This window comes from Haplochromis burtoni, unplaced genomic scaffold, assembly GCF_018398535.1.
Source record: "Haplochromis burtoni strain Fernald_Lab_line unplaced genomic scaffold, NCSU_Asbu1 Contig_11, whole genome shotgun sequence".
Taxonomy (NCBI): domain Eukaryota; kingdom Metazoa; phylum Chordata; class Actinopteri; order Cichliformes; family Cichlidae; genus Haplochromis; species Haplochromis burtoni.
In genome coordinates, this window is record NW_024582372.1 from 1,853,537 (window position 1) to 1,868,887 (window position 15,351).

General features: G+C 39.4%; 2 protein-coding genes across 4 annotated transcripts in view; one reads left to right on the top strand and one right to left on the bottom strand.

Moving 5' to 3' along the window:
• The window catches only part of hipk3b (homeodomain interacting protein kinase 3b), a 52,824-nt gene extending 50,120 nt beyond the window's left edge, over nucleotides 1–2,704 (bottom strand). For 2 of the 3 annotated variants that reach the window (XM_005915147.2, XM_005915146.2), the window contains exon 1: nucleotides 2,333–2,704. In XM_005915147.2, the coding sequence (XP_005915209.1) occupies nucleotides 2,333–2,405 (73 nt within the window). In that variant the 5' untranslated portion in view covers nucleotides 2,406–2,704. The other variant, XM_005915149.2, reaches the window with a different exon arrangement.
• A 1,919-nt stretch (nucleotides 2,705–4,623) lies between these two features.
• On the top strand, nucleotides 4,624–15,261 carry cstf3 (cleavage stimulation factor, 3' pre-RNA, subunit 3). Its single transcript, XM_005915145.3, has 20 exons — nucleotides 4,624–4,858; nucleotides 5,449–5,553; nucleotides 5,725–5,820; nucleotides 10,584–10,616; nucleotides 11,197–11,294; nucleotides 11,374–11,440; nucleotides 11,529–11,563; nucleotides 11,645–11,771; nucleotides 11,870–11,947; nucleotides 12,059–12,221; nucleotides 12,486–12,595; nucleotides 12,729–12,845; nucleotides 12,938–13,156; nucleotides 13,253–13,355; nucleotides 13,483–13,552; nucleotides 13,652–13,847; nucleotides 13,961–14,111; nucleotides 14,232–14,326; nucleotides 14,458–14,518; nucleotides 14,699–15,261. The coding sequence occupies exons 1-20, from the start codon at nucleotides 4,832–4,834 to the stop codon at nucleotides 14,896–14,898; spliced, it is 2,151 nt and encodes a 716-aa protein (XP_005915207.1). The 5' UTR covers nucleotides 4,624–4,831; the 3' UTR covers nucleotides 14,899–15,261.
• The last annotated feature ends 90 nt before the right edge of the window (nucleotides 15,262–15,351 follow it).

The following is a 15,351-nucleotide window of genomic DNA, read 5'->3' on the forward strand; positions in this document are numbered from 1 at the left end:
ATAGCCGGCATTAGCAGAAAGAGCAGAACAGTTTAGAGTTTGAACGGAGAAAATCGGCTGAAAACTGAGGGAGTAGTTGAGTGCCAAAAAGTGTACGGAAGCAACTGGAATATAGTGGAATAAAGAATAAAGAGAAACAGGATCTCAATAGTGTGGATGCCTATTAAGGCATCCACACAATAAAGGTTTTGACCAGATCACTGGTAATTATCCCCTGTGAGCTGTAATAGATGTTTACTTTTGAGATAACACACAGTTACCACCCAACACTTCTGCAATTCAGTCTACATCACAGCTTCTTCTTGTCATGGTGGTCTCTTACGTACACACTCAATCACTCCGTTTTGTTTATGCTCGGAAGCACTAATGTAACAAAGTGTTCTGCAGGTTACCTCTGTGGTGGCCATCTTGTTGTCCCAGTAAAGAGGAGGCCAATTGCAGCTCTTTTATAGGCCAGTCTGAATTGAGAAGGCGTGGTCTTTAGAGTATTTAAAGTGGGCAGGAAATGGATTGGGGGCCATTTTGAGAAGATGCTGTCTGTATGTGCATGATATTGGCAAGAGACAATAAAGCAATTACTTCAGTTAAGATAGAGTGAAGACTGATGTTTCCCTCACCACACCTCTCTGCGTAACCGTTTACTACCTCATGTCTGTACGCACACTTCAAGATAACATCACCCAAGAACCGGTCTTTAAGCTTGCCACAGTGCAAAACAGATAACCAGTTGCCCCAGGTTTAGTAGATATGTGCAGTCATTATTCCCTCACTCACCAACCAAAATTGCTCACTAATACCAATTACTGTAAGGTAAACCACTAGTTATGTTATTTACTGGCCTGACTTTCATCTGTCATTACTGCCATCATTGCCACCCACAGCCATGCATTAGTGGCCTTTCTATGCTACTGATAAAGTGAAGAACACAGACATAATCAGCAGACAAGAGTATCGAGGGGAGAAAAAAAATTCACAAAAAAAAAATAGAGTAAACTTCAGCACTGCACTGCTGAGTCTCACAAGTGCTCACTGGTGGTAACGTGACCAAGGTATTATAATAGGCTGTGAAACTTAAAGACTAGTTTATCTAAGTTACTCATAACCAAATGAGCAACACATTACTGGATAGTCACTTGATGCTATTTACATCAGACAAGTGTTACTGGCAATGTAAAAAGAAAAAGAAAAAAAACCTGTAAGGCAGGGAAAGTACATTAGCTTTACAAGCCACAGTCTGGGTATTGAATTTCTCTGAGTTTTAAAAGGAGAAGGAACCTCACTATGGCTGCCGCCACATAAATAGCTGGCTGTTCAAATAATCTTGCCTACAATTACACAGCACACTTTAATTTTGCTGGATCACACAAAGGAACTCACTTATACGTCCTAATCTTTATATTTAACACAAAACCACCACAGTTAATGCGGCAAAACACCAAGCAGATCATTACAGATATACTGTATGATTAACTTGATACTTTGGGTTCTTAAACCTTTTTTCTTCCAACGTGTTTATGCCTGCTGACAAAAACAGCTTCATATTTTTGGTCCAGGAAAACGCAAGTCTGGGTGCACTTCAATGAGCTGTTGTTAGTATTCTATCTTGAAAGGGTTTTTTTTCTAGATCATCATTACCGAAAAACATAAACGTCTGAAAATGACAGAGACACTTCAAATGCTTCATCACAATTACACTTCCAGTTAACTACAATTTAACAATACGTGGCACTGCCATACATCTGGTACAAATTTAAACCAAAAAGTATGACTGGGTCGTACATAAAGTCTGCTTATTTTTGCCATGCCTGATTATGATAAAGTATTAACATTATTGGACAATCTTTGACTAGCATATGTTAGCTGACTCACAGGCGAAACCCAATGTAACCTTAACTAACACAGCACTCACTACTTAAGTCACACGATCCTTATCGTCCAGTTAGAGTTAGTTAACAGAACAAACGATTGTAGTTTCCAAAGCTAAACGAGTCGACCTTGAGTTAAAAGAAATCAACTGGTCGCCGTGACAACACTGAAAACAGCAATCGCGTCAGTGTTGGCACTCACGCCAATAATTTGCACATAATAACACTGCAGTTTGACTAAAAGAGAAAATTAATTCAGGTTTAACCAATCAAATATCCAAAGTGCTGGGGGAACTACCTGCGCACGAAAGGTACGCCTACATATTGGGTTATAAAGGCAAAAGCTCGCTAGCTAAGTTTGTAGCTAAGTTGTCACTTAGTATTGCGTCACATTTAGACTACCATTTCAAAGGTTAGGCTAAATAAACACCACAGAAAAATAGCCTTCCCACCACCCCGCTGCTTACCTTCACATAGAGTCACTATAAGTATAATCCAGGGCTTCTCTGAACATGTTATGGACTTATAAATCCATACCATGTACAGTTCGCCTGCATTGCTGCCATCTTGTCCTAGACGACAGGAAGGGAGAGCTCGCTCTCGGTAACGCCACCATCTCCCACATTTTAAACACTAAATAACTCTTGCATATGAGCTTCCAGAAACACCACACCGAACCCACGTCGTAGCTACACAATTCAAGCGCGTCTCCGTCTTCTTTGGGCAGCGTTGCCCATCTCTGTAAAGGGTGTCCGTTACCCTGTCTAGACGCACCGCTCCGCGGGCCTGCCAGCCTCTAACATGTCTCTTTTCTCTAGGAACTGGAAGCGAATGTTTGCGAACTGACGGCATTGGCCAGTCCAGATTAAATGATTACAGAGCAGGTGCAAAGATGGGGGATTCACTGGTTCGTTTCTGGGAAGTCGGTTAGACAGAAAACAGTACACTACAATGGGGAGCTTTTTTTTTCATAAAAAGAAATAAGGTATACTGAAAATTACTGACAACATACATGATAAAGACAAAGGGGGTGAGAAGGATGAGAGGAACAAAAGAATGAACACAGAGATGTAGCTTACATTTGAAGTATAATAAAACACAGGCAAAGTGTTAATGCAATACTATAGTCCCCCTTCGGGTTTTGCCAGGATGAGATGGATATATAGCTAACATCAATAAATGACAATGTGAAATACAATTTCCAACTTTTGGTTACATATATTCAGAATAATAACAATAAAGTTTGAATTGTTAATGTGATTGCTTCATGATTTGTTCCTCTAGTAAAGTGTCAGCAGCATACTTACTATAGCCTAGTAAAGTTAGAAGAAAATAATAAAAATAGAATATGAAAATGTACAATCCAAAGGCAGCAGCATCCTCTTTTTAGCCACCCTTCTATCATGTGTTCTAAAAATAAGCTAGCTAGTACTTACTCTAGGCTTCACATTGACACAACCCCTAATGCCCCAGATAGAAGGTATTTGCTTAACCGATTGTCCAAGCACATCTTCATTCCACTCCTGACTTCTTTTATCTTAATTTGTACTGCTCGCCTGATCTGCTGTGAAAAGACCAGCAATAACAGGTTTTTTTTGTTTTGTTTTGTTTTCTAATTCTGATCCTGGAAGAGATATGAAATCTAGATCAATATGATGAAAGGTAGGACTAGTGATGCCAAAAACATGCTGACTAGCCTTCAAAGGAAATACAAGCTGAAATCTACTACTCAGACAGGCAGGAGGCACCCAGCTGGCAAAAAAGCTGCCCATAAGCCCCTTGTGTCTGAGTCGACCAGCTATAATGTAATCCACCAAAAGGCATTTGTCTTTGTCAGTCCTCATCTGTCCTCACCCGAGTCACACACAACAAATCACAGAGCCTGCCCGGTCAGCTGGAAAACAGGTGTGAACACCTCTTGTCTAACTTGGTTTATCTTGGGTGAGGACAGCTGGGATGATAATGGGGGTAATCAGAAGAACCCACATGTGCAGAAGGCCCCGTATATCAATTCCTTTAGCACTGAAGACCGAACACGGCGTTGCTGTTGCTGAAATAGTTTGTATGGACGAAAGAAGAAGAAAAAAAAAGGTAGCAGTCTACTTGTGATCTGGCTCCGTGGTCTTTTGCTTTGGTCTGCTTGGATTTTGCCAGACGGTTATATGAAAGTGCGCGCTCTCGATGGTTATCGTTTGTCTCCCCCTATTGGCCAGTGAGGTGGCCAGCAGTCTGCAGCCCAAAACAAGCTTTGTTTTACTGATTGCCATATCTTCTGCGATTTCAGTAAACAGCGGATTTGCTTTAATTTATGTATGTATTTTTATCTACACAAAAAGGATTAATAAGCCTAGGGGTCGAGGTACAAGTTAGTATTTGTAAACTGACTGACTACTAGACTACTAGAGGCCGCCTATAGGTCAAAATTGTAACACGGTTTGCAGTCGCATAAGAATCACCTGAGTGCACATTAGCAGATGCACATCACAGTAAAACATAATTTACAAGGCACATTTAGAATTTCATGGTATTTTATTTATTTATTTATTTATTTTAAAAAATAATAAACTTGAAAAAATGCAAATAGACTATAGTTTTAATCGTGTAAATCATTTTTCTTACACAATGTAGTGTACAGAACATACAATTTAACTTTAGATAAACTGCACTCAGAGGAGCGGGGCAAAGGGCACACTGTCAAACTCGCTTTCGTAGAGATCGGCGCTTTATTTTGAAGGACTCGTGCCGGAACTGTTATTGTTGTTGCCATTGGCGGAGCGGAACACCAGTGTCACGCCATTTTAAGACATCGGCGAGCCGTTGAGCGGCTAGTCGCTTGATGGCAATGTGATCGTGTTTTTTGAAGCTATGCCGATTACGAAGTGTTTTTAAAAACGTGCCATCGCGTTATTCTTTGAGTGTTCACACAATTGATAAAGACATTTCTAACCTAGGTTACTCTTCCAGCCATGTCGACGGAGGCAACGGCCGAACAGGTAGCTACACGCAGCGGGTCAAGCTAACCCGTGCTGAAAAGAATGCATGATTTACACCGTGTTATTTTGGATAATGTTAGCAAGTTGACAAAGCGGTAGTATTTGCTTATGTTTCGACTTATTCTACGTCGATTTTAGCTAGTACTAGTAGCAGATATGTATGTTTGGGTTACGACTGAAAGCTGCAAGTTTAGCCCGTCGTTCGCCATATTGAGTATAAGCGTTTGTAGTAAAGTCGCGACTTAACGCTTAAACCAATTGAGTTAATTTAAACACTTTTATAATCTATTAGTACACATCAATCGAATGTAGTCTTAGTCGCGCCACGTAAAAGGAGTTAACATGCCAGCTAATTGGACATTCTTCTGTATTTGTAATGTGAATTACCACCCCAATATTCGTAAATTTCTCTACCTGCAGTGTTGTAGCCAGTTATTCTATTATTGACTACCATAGAATACTAAACCTACTTATGTATGTTCTAAGCCTCAAGATGGGCCTCACTTAGCGCTTGGCCCTTAGATTAGTTGTTCCCAGCACTATTCAGAGGCATAACTATGTTGTCCCTGTGCCTTTGTGCTGTCTTGCAGGCAGCAGCAGAATATATCCCTGAGAAGGTGAAGAAGGCAGAGAAGAAGTTGGAAGAAAACCCATATGACCTTGACGCATGGAGCATTCTGATTCGAGAAGCACAGGTTTAGTGACACAGAGTTGTATTCCTGGGGTTAAGGAAACTGGGGAATAAGGGTGGTTGGGCTTGGGTTATAAACTGTTAGAATACAAAGCAGCCATAAAATCTTTTCCTCCCATGACTGGTTTTTGATATGTTAAATAGTGTGAGGTGTCAATGCATTTTCCTTCTTTAGAACCAACCCATAGACAAAGCAAGGAAGACATATGAGCGACTTGTCTCACAGTTCCCAAGTTCTGGCAGATTCTGGAAGCTATACATTGAAGCTGAGGTTAAGACTTTTGTTTTTAAATTTTATTTAGTGTGCATGGCTGGGATTTTTGTTGTTTCCTCAAATGATCAACAATGTGATTTTTCACACGACCAAACTGTCTTACTTCAATGACCAATAAAGTCACAACTCTTATTTTGGATCGCTGAGCCTGCCTACTTCAGCTGGAACTATTGGTCCTAAATTTTGTAGTTTTCATTACAAGATTGCCATCAACAGTCACGATTAACAAGTGATTTAAACCTGAAGGACATGGATTGAACATGTGTGAAGAATGATGTGGAACGCTTTATATTTCCCAGGCTCTTGCTTGACTTCTTAAGAGTTGTGCCTTTTTAAAAATTCAAACAAAGGGGAATTAGTTCTAACAGTATCTTTTCCACAAAATTCTTCTTATGTTCCCAGGATTTTAAAGTACACATTTTCTGCGCCATATTTTTAATGGGGTAAAGTGCATTTGTTGCATGTTTGGTCTGCAACAGTATTAAAACTATTTTAATAGTATTGGAGTGCATTAGCCTTTTATTCACTTGTTGTGTCAATTTATTGCCTCCTGTGTCATTTCTTTTGGGTAACTGTATAAAAACATTTTAACTGTGTGGCCCTTTCTTTCTCCCCACTCCTCCTGAAGACAAGTGACCCTATTGCCTCAATGCCATGAACAGGCTACTGATAGAATGACTTTTTATTTCCCCCCCCCTCCCCAAACAAATAATTTTTACTAACCAAATAAAATAACCTTGATGCCCTTCACCTTTGCAGAAGATGACTGCAACTGATTTTAAACCAGTGCTTTCCAAAAGTTACACAGGAAGTTGCACCAAATCATCAGACTTTAGTTTCCAGTTAAAAGGCCACTCCTGCCTTCTGGAGACTTGCTACTTTTGTGCTGTGCACCAAATGTGGGTTTATTTGAGGTTCTAGTGGCTGTAGTTGGCTGGTTGAGGGGGTTTCTTCCCTGTGTGAAGTTACATCACCCCCATGTGTCCACCCCTGGTCTTCACACACTGAAATACAGGGAGAGATGTGCTTTCCCAAACAGACTAGTCTTTTCTAAAACGACCAGTAGCAATTTCCTTAATTTGCATCAGTAAAGCATCACTGTTAAAGTCCACACTTTTTAGGCCCTCTAAAAATATCAACAGCAAGCTATTAAAGAGTTGTCTACTATTACTGTTATTATTGGGTTATTGCTTGGTAATCTGCTGCAGACAAGCTAGAGGGTTAAAATAAAACAGTTGCATCTACACATCACTGGTGCCTTTTTGTTTTGTTTTTTTGTCTGGAAGCTTGACTCGTAAACAATATTTTTATTTAAAGTCACTCTATTTAAAAAAACAAAAACAAAACTTGAACATATGTGGTTTCTAACTTTAGATGTTTGCTTAGGATCCATTTTTTTAAAGCAGGAAAGTAATTATAATTTTTAAACGAATAGTAGATACACCATCTACTGTCAGCTTTAAACAAAGCTGTGGACCTGCAGAAGACATGACAGTAGACTGATGATTTTTTTTTTCCCATTTTACATAATATTAACATTTACAATAAAATGCAAAGCAAATAAAATGTAAACAGTACTGACATTAAAAAATGTGGCATTTCAAGTTAAGTAAGCTTTTAGTGTGTGTAGTTTTAGAGGTCAGCTAGTAGCAACAGAAGATGGCAGGGAAGAGCTCTAAGCAAGTGTCAGATTTGTTATATGGATAAGCATGCTCGACTAATAAAGCTGATTTTTGAATCTGATCTTATACAATACTTTTAAAGTTTGTTTTGTTTTGGTTTTTTTAAACCCACGTTGTTTAGTCCTCTTTCCCCACCAAACAGTTAATTCCAAAACCCCAAACCCAGTTTTTATTCCGGCATACTTGCATTAAGCCTTCTGTTAGCTGAAATAACAGTCAATAACTAAAACAGACAAAGTGGGGTTTTCTTTCCCCCCAGCAACAGAAGGCCTTTTTATACTATCGTAGTTTGATGTATGCGTTAGTAATATATGTTGTTTTGTTTTTTTTATTATAATGTAGAAAGAAAGTCTGTGTGGTAAGTATGTGGGGGATGATCTCAACTTAAAAAATTAAAGAGTTAAGTAGTCAAAAATCGTCATAGTGTTTTTCACTTAAAGTTGATGCAAAATTCTTTTGTGTGTGTGTGTGTGTGTGTTAGGCACATTTTCTAAAGACCTCATTTGCTCTGTGCAGATCATAGCATGTCTTCTTCATAACTCACCACTTTTGAAGACCTAGTTTTAGAGACCACGGCTCAGTTGGGTGTATGTTGAGGCAGCACATTGATCAAAATACAAAGTTATGTCTGATTAATATAGGCACTGTATAGTGAGACTAACCAGCTGTTTTTAACTGTTAGACTGAGGTTTATCTATATTTTGTACCCTTACTAAAATATTTTACACGCAGTTTGTAAGAAGAGCTTAATGGGGCTAACTTACTTTGGGCTTCCTTCAGGGTGCATTAACTTGTTTGAGTTATACAGTATGAGCAGCCTGTGCTATGATGGATAATGTTTTGAGAGGAAACAACAGGGTAAAGTGTGCCTACGTTTGTTAAGTTCGTGTCTTGTTTTCTCTCAGAGTGGATCCTCCTGTATAACCTTTATGACTATGGGAACTAAATGCAGTTGAGCTACTGTGTATTCACATATGAACTGCAGATTTGCGCTACCTTAACAGCAGTGTTGAAAGATAGCGGCCAGTACTGTATTCATTTGTTGGATGGTGGACCTAAAAAATCCGTACTCTTATACATTAGGACCATTTTGATTGCATTTCTCAGAAACTAGGGCACCTCAAGGAAAGTTCAGTGTAGTTATCTTCAACAAATAGTGGAGAAGTTGCGTTTAATTTTTTTTTAATAGAAATTATGTGGCTTTACTAATCTTCTGCCTTAAAGAGCTTTCTCTACTTTAAGCTGTTTGTCTAATTATATTCATGTTTTTCTTGTGATCGTTCCATTTTTTTTCAGTTAAAGTAAGCTGATAGTAAGCTTTAAATCATTAACAAAAAGGTGTGGTGCAGCAAGTCATCTCAAGTAGAATTTTGTGCTTGAAGCGATTATGCAACTTAGTGCAAAAAGGGATGTGGCATGTTAAATATCAGGAGGAGCTTTTCTACAACCACCTAGGCAGATGCATCCAAACAAAACATCACTGCAGTGTAATTTGTGCACATTATGTAACTTCTCTGTTCCAGTGTTACACAAAAACAGGATTTGCATCAGCTCTAGTAAAAGCTTTTGTTGACAAAGCTACCTGTGATTCTCTCACACTTAACCCTTTCAGCAAGTAACCCAACCAAATACACTACATTTCAGAAAGCCTAGACATTCTAGTATTAAATCTTATGCCATTTCTATTCCTATGTCAAAGCTTGCTTAAATAACTAAAGTTTTACTTTACTATATACATAGATCGATCGATAGATATTAAGCTGGCCATTAAAGAGTTTATGATCTCATTTTTTTATCAACAAAGTACAGTGTTTGGTGGTAAAGGATTTTTAACTTGAATATTTCATCAAAATCTGATGTGGTGATATAAGTGTCCTCTAGATTTTTCTTGTTTTTTGAGCAACATTTACATTCGAAGAAAAGTTTTGTCGCATGCAAAAGTTGCTGCACACCTTTGCAACTTTTCCTATTTTTTTTAAAGAGTATTTAACAGTATTTATTTATCTTCATATTTTTTGGAGTAACAGTAACATGTTTTGAAGAGTTGTTCAAAGATTTACATGTCACTGTATTCTTCCTCTTATTATTAAAGGTTTACTGGTGCTTTATGTCTGGGTTTGTTGTTCTTTTTTTAAAGAGTAGGAAGTGTAGGTTATTTCCTAAGCACCTTAAGACATTTCCTAATGACTGAAAAAAATTGAGTTCCACCGTTAATTAATTGTAGTTGACCTTGAAATCTTTTATGTTAATGTTATTCTTGTAGGTCTAAAATGGCTTTTGTACATACCAGTGCAGTTACATTGGGCCTTACAGCCATAGGAACGTTGCAGTCTTAGTATTTTTGTTTAATAGGTCGCACAAAAACAACTAGTTTAGAATTTGGTCCACATTTCTGTGTAAATATTAACATTAATCTGTAAACTGTCTAAGCTGCAGTGTCAGGACATTGTTAATAATTTCATGACATCTCTGTGACGTTTTACATATTTAAGCCTCCTTAAGTGTGTTATAGCAGTGACCTTTGCTTTGTCAGTGTAGCCATGCAAAGTTATTGTTTTTGTTACCATAAGCCTAATTCAGCGCACCCACCCCCACCCCCCTAATCATTTTTCAAATTTTTATTATTGCACTATGGATAAAAATGGATGTGCTTACACATTTCTACAGTGCTTATGCCACAGAAATAACAGCCTTACCTCTACGTACCGGAGGATGGTTTCAGCTCATTTGTAGTAGGCCGTAAGAAATTCATCGCTGCAAATTTTTACTAATGGATCGAGCACACCTGAGGCTTTGAGCTATGTGGAAAAGGGCCCTTTTTTTTTTCTCTGAATACTGGATTTCTCAGCCTGAAGTCCAATTTCAGTATTTTTCCTGGGTAATGTGGCGCAACTACAATGAAAATAAACCCCTTTCTAAAAGTAGTTTGTCATTCTTGTGTGAATTTCACTTTGTTGATCTTTGAGGTCGTGTATGTGCGTGCGTTTGTGAATGGTTGTTACATTTGCATGAATGCATGTTTCCGATAAGCCATAAAAGTACAGGAAAATTAACATTGCATTACACTCTTATTTTCAGATCAAGGCTAAAAACTATGACAAGGTAGAAAAGGTAAGTGTCCGCCTCACTCGTGAAATCTGAAAGTGAAATTTTAAAATCTGGGAAGGGTGGTATGACTTCCTAAATACACTAGTTAAGTATTGTTTCTGATTTCAAAGGGAATATGCATACAGACAATTATAGTACCCATTAAAAAGCACCTGGAAATGGTGATTAAATAGAAAATATTAATTTTATAAATCAATAATAAGTCTTGTTAGAAGTGGGTTAGTTGCTTTTTTGAACTCAATTGATGACACTTTGGGGGATTTTTCTCACTAGGTTTCCACACTAGCAGTGTGTCTTTAGATGTCTTTAAGCTTTTCAACATTTATCCCCCTTATAAATATTAAATAAAAACAATAAATTGATATACATGAAATACATTTTAGGTCAAAGATTTGAACATGAACAAATCTGGTATTCTGGGTTTAACTTCATGCCGTTATGTAAATGTAGCAGTCCTGCTACATTGTAAACAGATGATCTGCATCCAGAGTCAGATAGTTAGGAGAAAGTGTTGTGACTGTATGTGACATATAAAAGTGTGTTTCCATCTGCTTTGTTGTCTAACATCTTCTGGCCCCTGTAGTTGTTTCAGAGATGCCTAATGAAAGTGTTGCACATCGACCTGTGGAAATGCTACCTCTCATATGTTCGAGAGACCAAAGGAAAGCTTCCCAGCTACAAGTAAGATGACAAGCTGCATTGTTTTATTGAGCATTTATTTACTGCCATACAATTTTACACCTCTTCTTCTTGCCATCAGAGAGAAGATGGCCCAGGCTTATGACTTTGCCTTGGATAAAATTGGCATGGAAATTATGTCATATCAGGTATGCAAATCTGAACAATGTATTTGTACTAATGGTATAAGTGTTTTTTAAACTACTATTGCATAACTGCTATCTGTTACTCTTTCAGATCTGGGTGGATTACATCAATTTCCTCAAGGGAGTGTAAGTGATTTTTGTTTCATGACCTTATTGCTACTCAACTCTCTTAGCATCTCTTTAATGTTGAAATTTTTGTTTTATTAGTGAGGCTGTGGGTTCATATGCAGAGAACCAGCGAATCACCGCAGTACGGCGGGTGTATCAGAGAGGCTGCGTGAACCCTATGATCAACATTGAACAGCTCTGGAGAGATTATAGCAAATATGAAGAGGCGGGTGGTCCACCTTTTTCTGCTCTTAAATGGAGTTTTTGGTTTTTCATCATGAGTACCGAGTGACTGGTAGACTGACTTGTCTGTCTCACAAACAGGGTATCAATGTACATTTGGCCAAAAAGATGATTGAGGATCGAAGTAGAGACTACATGAATGCCAGGAGAGTAGCTAAGGTGAGATATTGCACAGTGTCCCAAGTATGTACAGGCCTACGTGCAGTCCTTTGTCCTGTGTACTCTCATTATAAAGCTAATACAGATTTCTGTATTGTTTCCATATTTCAGGAGTATGAGACAGTGATGAAAGGGCTGGACAGGAATGCACCATCAGTACCACCTCAGAACTCCCCTCAGGAAGCACAGCAGGTGGAAATGTGGAAGAAGTACATTCAGTGGGAAAAAAGCAACCCACTGCGCACAGAAGACCAGACCCTCATTACAAAGAGAGGTAACTGCTTGTGGCCAAGCTGTTGTTGGTAAATCTTATTCTGTGTTTGTGTCGGGAGGACTGTAATTCCAGTTGTTATGCTGATATGTAATTTTTTTAGTACGTTTTCAACTGTAGTCAGTGGGTAATGCATGACATGTGGGATTGAAGCCACTAGAGGGCGCGGATTGACGCTTTTCTCCACGTGCATTCTTGAGATGTGCTTAACCTCAGCTGTTGAAGAGACAATATTTTAGTCACTAACTCTTATTTTTTGTGGTGCAGTGATGTTTGCCTATGAACAGTGCCTGCTGGTCCTGGGCCACCATCCTGACATATGGTATGAGGCAGCACAGTACCTGGAGCAGTCCAGCAAACTTTTGGCAGAGAAAGGGGTAAGAGATGAACCTTGTCATTGTGAAATTTAATGTGTATTTTTGTTTAAAGGCTCTTAAGTATTTTTCAAATAAAGCCAAACTTCAGCTCAAACAGTCCCATAAGTCTGTATTTCTACCCCCTACCCCTCAGGACATGAATAACTCAAAGCTGTTCAGCGATGAGGCAGCTAACATCTATGAACGTGCCATCGGGACTCTTCTGAAAAAGAACATGCTTCTATACTTTGCTTTTGCTGACTATGAGGAGGTGAGGGTCCATTACGAACTCTGCACACGCTGTAACCCAGACTGAAAGAGGCACGCTGGCTTATCGGCACATTTCCTTTTCTGCTGTCTTAGAGTCGCATGAAGTACGAAAAGGTCCACAGCATCTATAACAAGTTGTTGGCGATTGAAGACATCGACCCCACACTGGTCTACATCCAGTACATGAAGTTTGCCAGGAGAGCCGAGGGCATCAAATCAGGTCGCACCATCTTTAAAAAAGCCAGAGAAGATCTACGCACACGTCATCATGTGTACGTCACCGCAGCGCTCATGGAATACTACTGCAGCAAGGTAAGAACACGTGATCAGATGTGTAGTGTATGAACTGTGTGTTTTTCACGCATACAGGTCTAAGGGCTTTTGTTGTTTTTGTTTTTTTGTTAAAAGGATAAATCAGTGGCCTTTAAAATTTTTGAGCTTGGTTTGAAGAAGTATGGCGACATTCCAGAGTACATACTTGCATACATCGATTACCTCTCACACCTCAATGGTACGTAACAAGTTCTGTGGGTTACTTTTGATATCAAAGAAATAGTGATGTCTTAGTTTCTTCCTTTGTAATGCAAAAATGTCTCCTGTTGTTGTTGTAAATAATCAGGGGTTTTTTTGGCTTTCAGAGGATAACAACACCAGGGTTTTGTTTGAACGTGTCCTCACCTCAGGAAGCTTATCACCAGAAAAATCGGGGTAATGTCAAATATTGAATAAATTGCATACATGTACGTTTATGTCATAACTGTCGATATCAATGTTTATTAACTGTGATGTGTGTTTTGTTTTTTTCAGTGAGATCTGGGCCCGGTTCCTTGCCTTCGAGAGCAACATAGGAGACCTAGCCAGTATTCTGAAAGTCGAGCGCAGGCGTTTCATGGCCTTTAAGGATGAATACGAGGGAAAAGAAACGGCCTTACTCGTAGATAGATACAAGTTTATGGACCTCTATCCCTGCTCCACCAGTGAACTCAAGGCCCTTGGATACAAGGTGTGTGTTTTCCCATTTGGCGTCGCAGTATCCTGTTCCTGCAAAATAAGCAGATTCCAGCTTTTCTGCTGACATGAACTTATACTTAATTTGTATCCGTGTCTTTTTTGTAGGATGTGTCACGTGCCAAACTGGCAGCACTTCTACCAGAGACTGTGGTGGCACCCTCTGTACCTGCTTTAAAGGACGAAGTTGACCGTAAACCTGAGTATCCCAAACCAGACACAAATCAGATGATCCCCTTCCAGCCACGTCACCTTGCCCGTACGTAGTCCTCAAATCCAGTAAACCTACGAGCACGATGCATCTTTCCACTGCTCTCTCTGCTGCATAAAGCATGAAAGGATTCATCTTTGACGTAGCTTCTCGTGTTTCTCCCTGCAGCTCCAGGTTTACACCCTGTCCCTGGTGGAGTTTTCCCAGTCCCCCCAGCTGCTGTCATCCTAATGAAGCTGCTCCCTCCGCCTACGTGCTTCACTGTTAGTAGCAGCAGCTTAACACTTATCAAGCTCATATTTACTGGCAATGAATAAAAGATGTTAGGAACAGTTTTTTTCCCCTCTCCTTGCTGCTTGGATTCAAAAGAGTGTGTGATTGTGTGTTGCTGCAGGGTCCCTTTGTTCAAGTGGATGAGCTCATGGAAACTTTCAGGAGATGCACACTTCCTGAGAGTAAGTCTGCATTTAGGATGAATCCATACAACTTCTATTTTTAGTCACATTAGAAGAAAAGCTGTGGTGATGGATGCTGTAGTGACAGAGCAGCTGTTTTACACTGCCTAATTGTGTGTTAACAGGTTGTTGTACTTTTCATTTGACCTGCTTCTCTTTTTTTACCCCTGCTCTTTGTAGCTGTTGATGCTGCTGTAGAGCTGATCACTGGTAGACAGCCTGATGTAGGAGGGGAGGGCAACGGATCCATGGAGAACCACACTATTGCCAAGTCACTCAAGAGGCCTAACGCAGACTCAGACGAGGAGGATGATAAAGGAGCGATCGCTCCTCCCATACACGACATCTACCGCGCACGCCAACAGAAGAGGATTCGATAAACTAAAGAATGTAATCTTTAACCACTGGTCCTATAGGATAAATGTACATGTCCACCTGACAGATTATACATCAGCTGATCTTGGTACAGAAGAGCAGTGTACACACACAAACCTACAGAAAGTCTGCGCACCTGAGTGTTTTCGTGGCTTTTGTTTTGTCAGCAGTTCTTATTTTTAAAGACTGACCATTATACTGTACAAAATTTTTAATTCAGCCTTTGATTTTGGCACACCTCCCAGTTTTGGCAATGTTTGATGAGGAATTGCAAAGTGGAAGCAAGCTCCTTTTTTCCCCCTTTCCTTTTTTTTTTTAGATAACTGGAGGAAAGACAATTTCTTTCAATAAAAGTGAGAAAGAAGTAACCCGACTGTGCTCTTTTTTTGGGGGGGGGGGGTTTGACTTTGAAACTGAAGTAACGCTTCATTGTGACAACTACCAGCAGGGGGCACAAT

Excerpts from the sequence above, each read along its gene's own strand:
- cstf3 (XM_005915145.3), top strand. The coding sequence starts at position 4,832 with ATGTCGACGGAGGCAACGGCCGAACAG. Across the intron at positions 4,859-5,448 it reads CGGAGGCAACGGCCGAACAG|GCAGCAGCAGAATATATCCC; the intron begins GTAGCTACACGC and ends GCTGTCTTGCAG. Across the intron at positions 14,112-14,231 it reads CCAGCCACGTCACCTTGCCC|CTCCAGGTTTACACCCTGTC; the intron begins GTACGTAGTCCT and ends TTCTCCCTGCAG.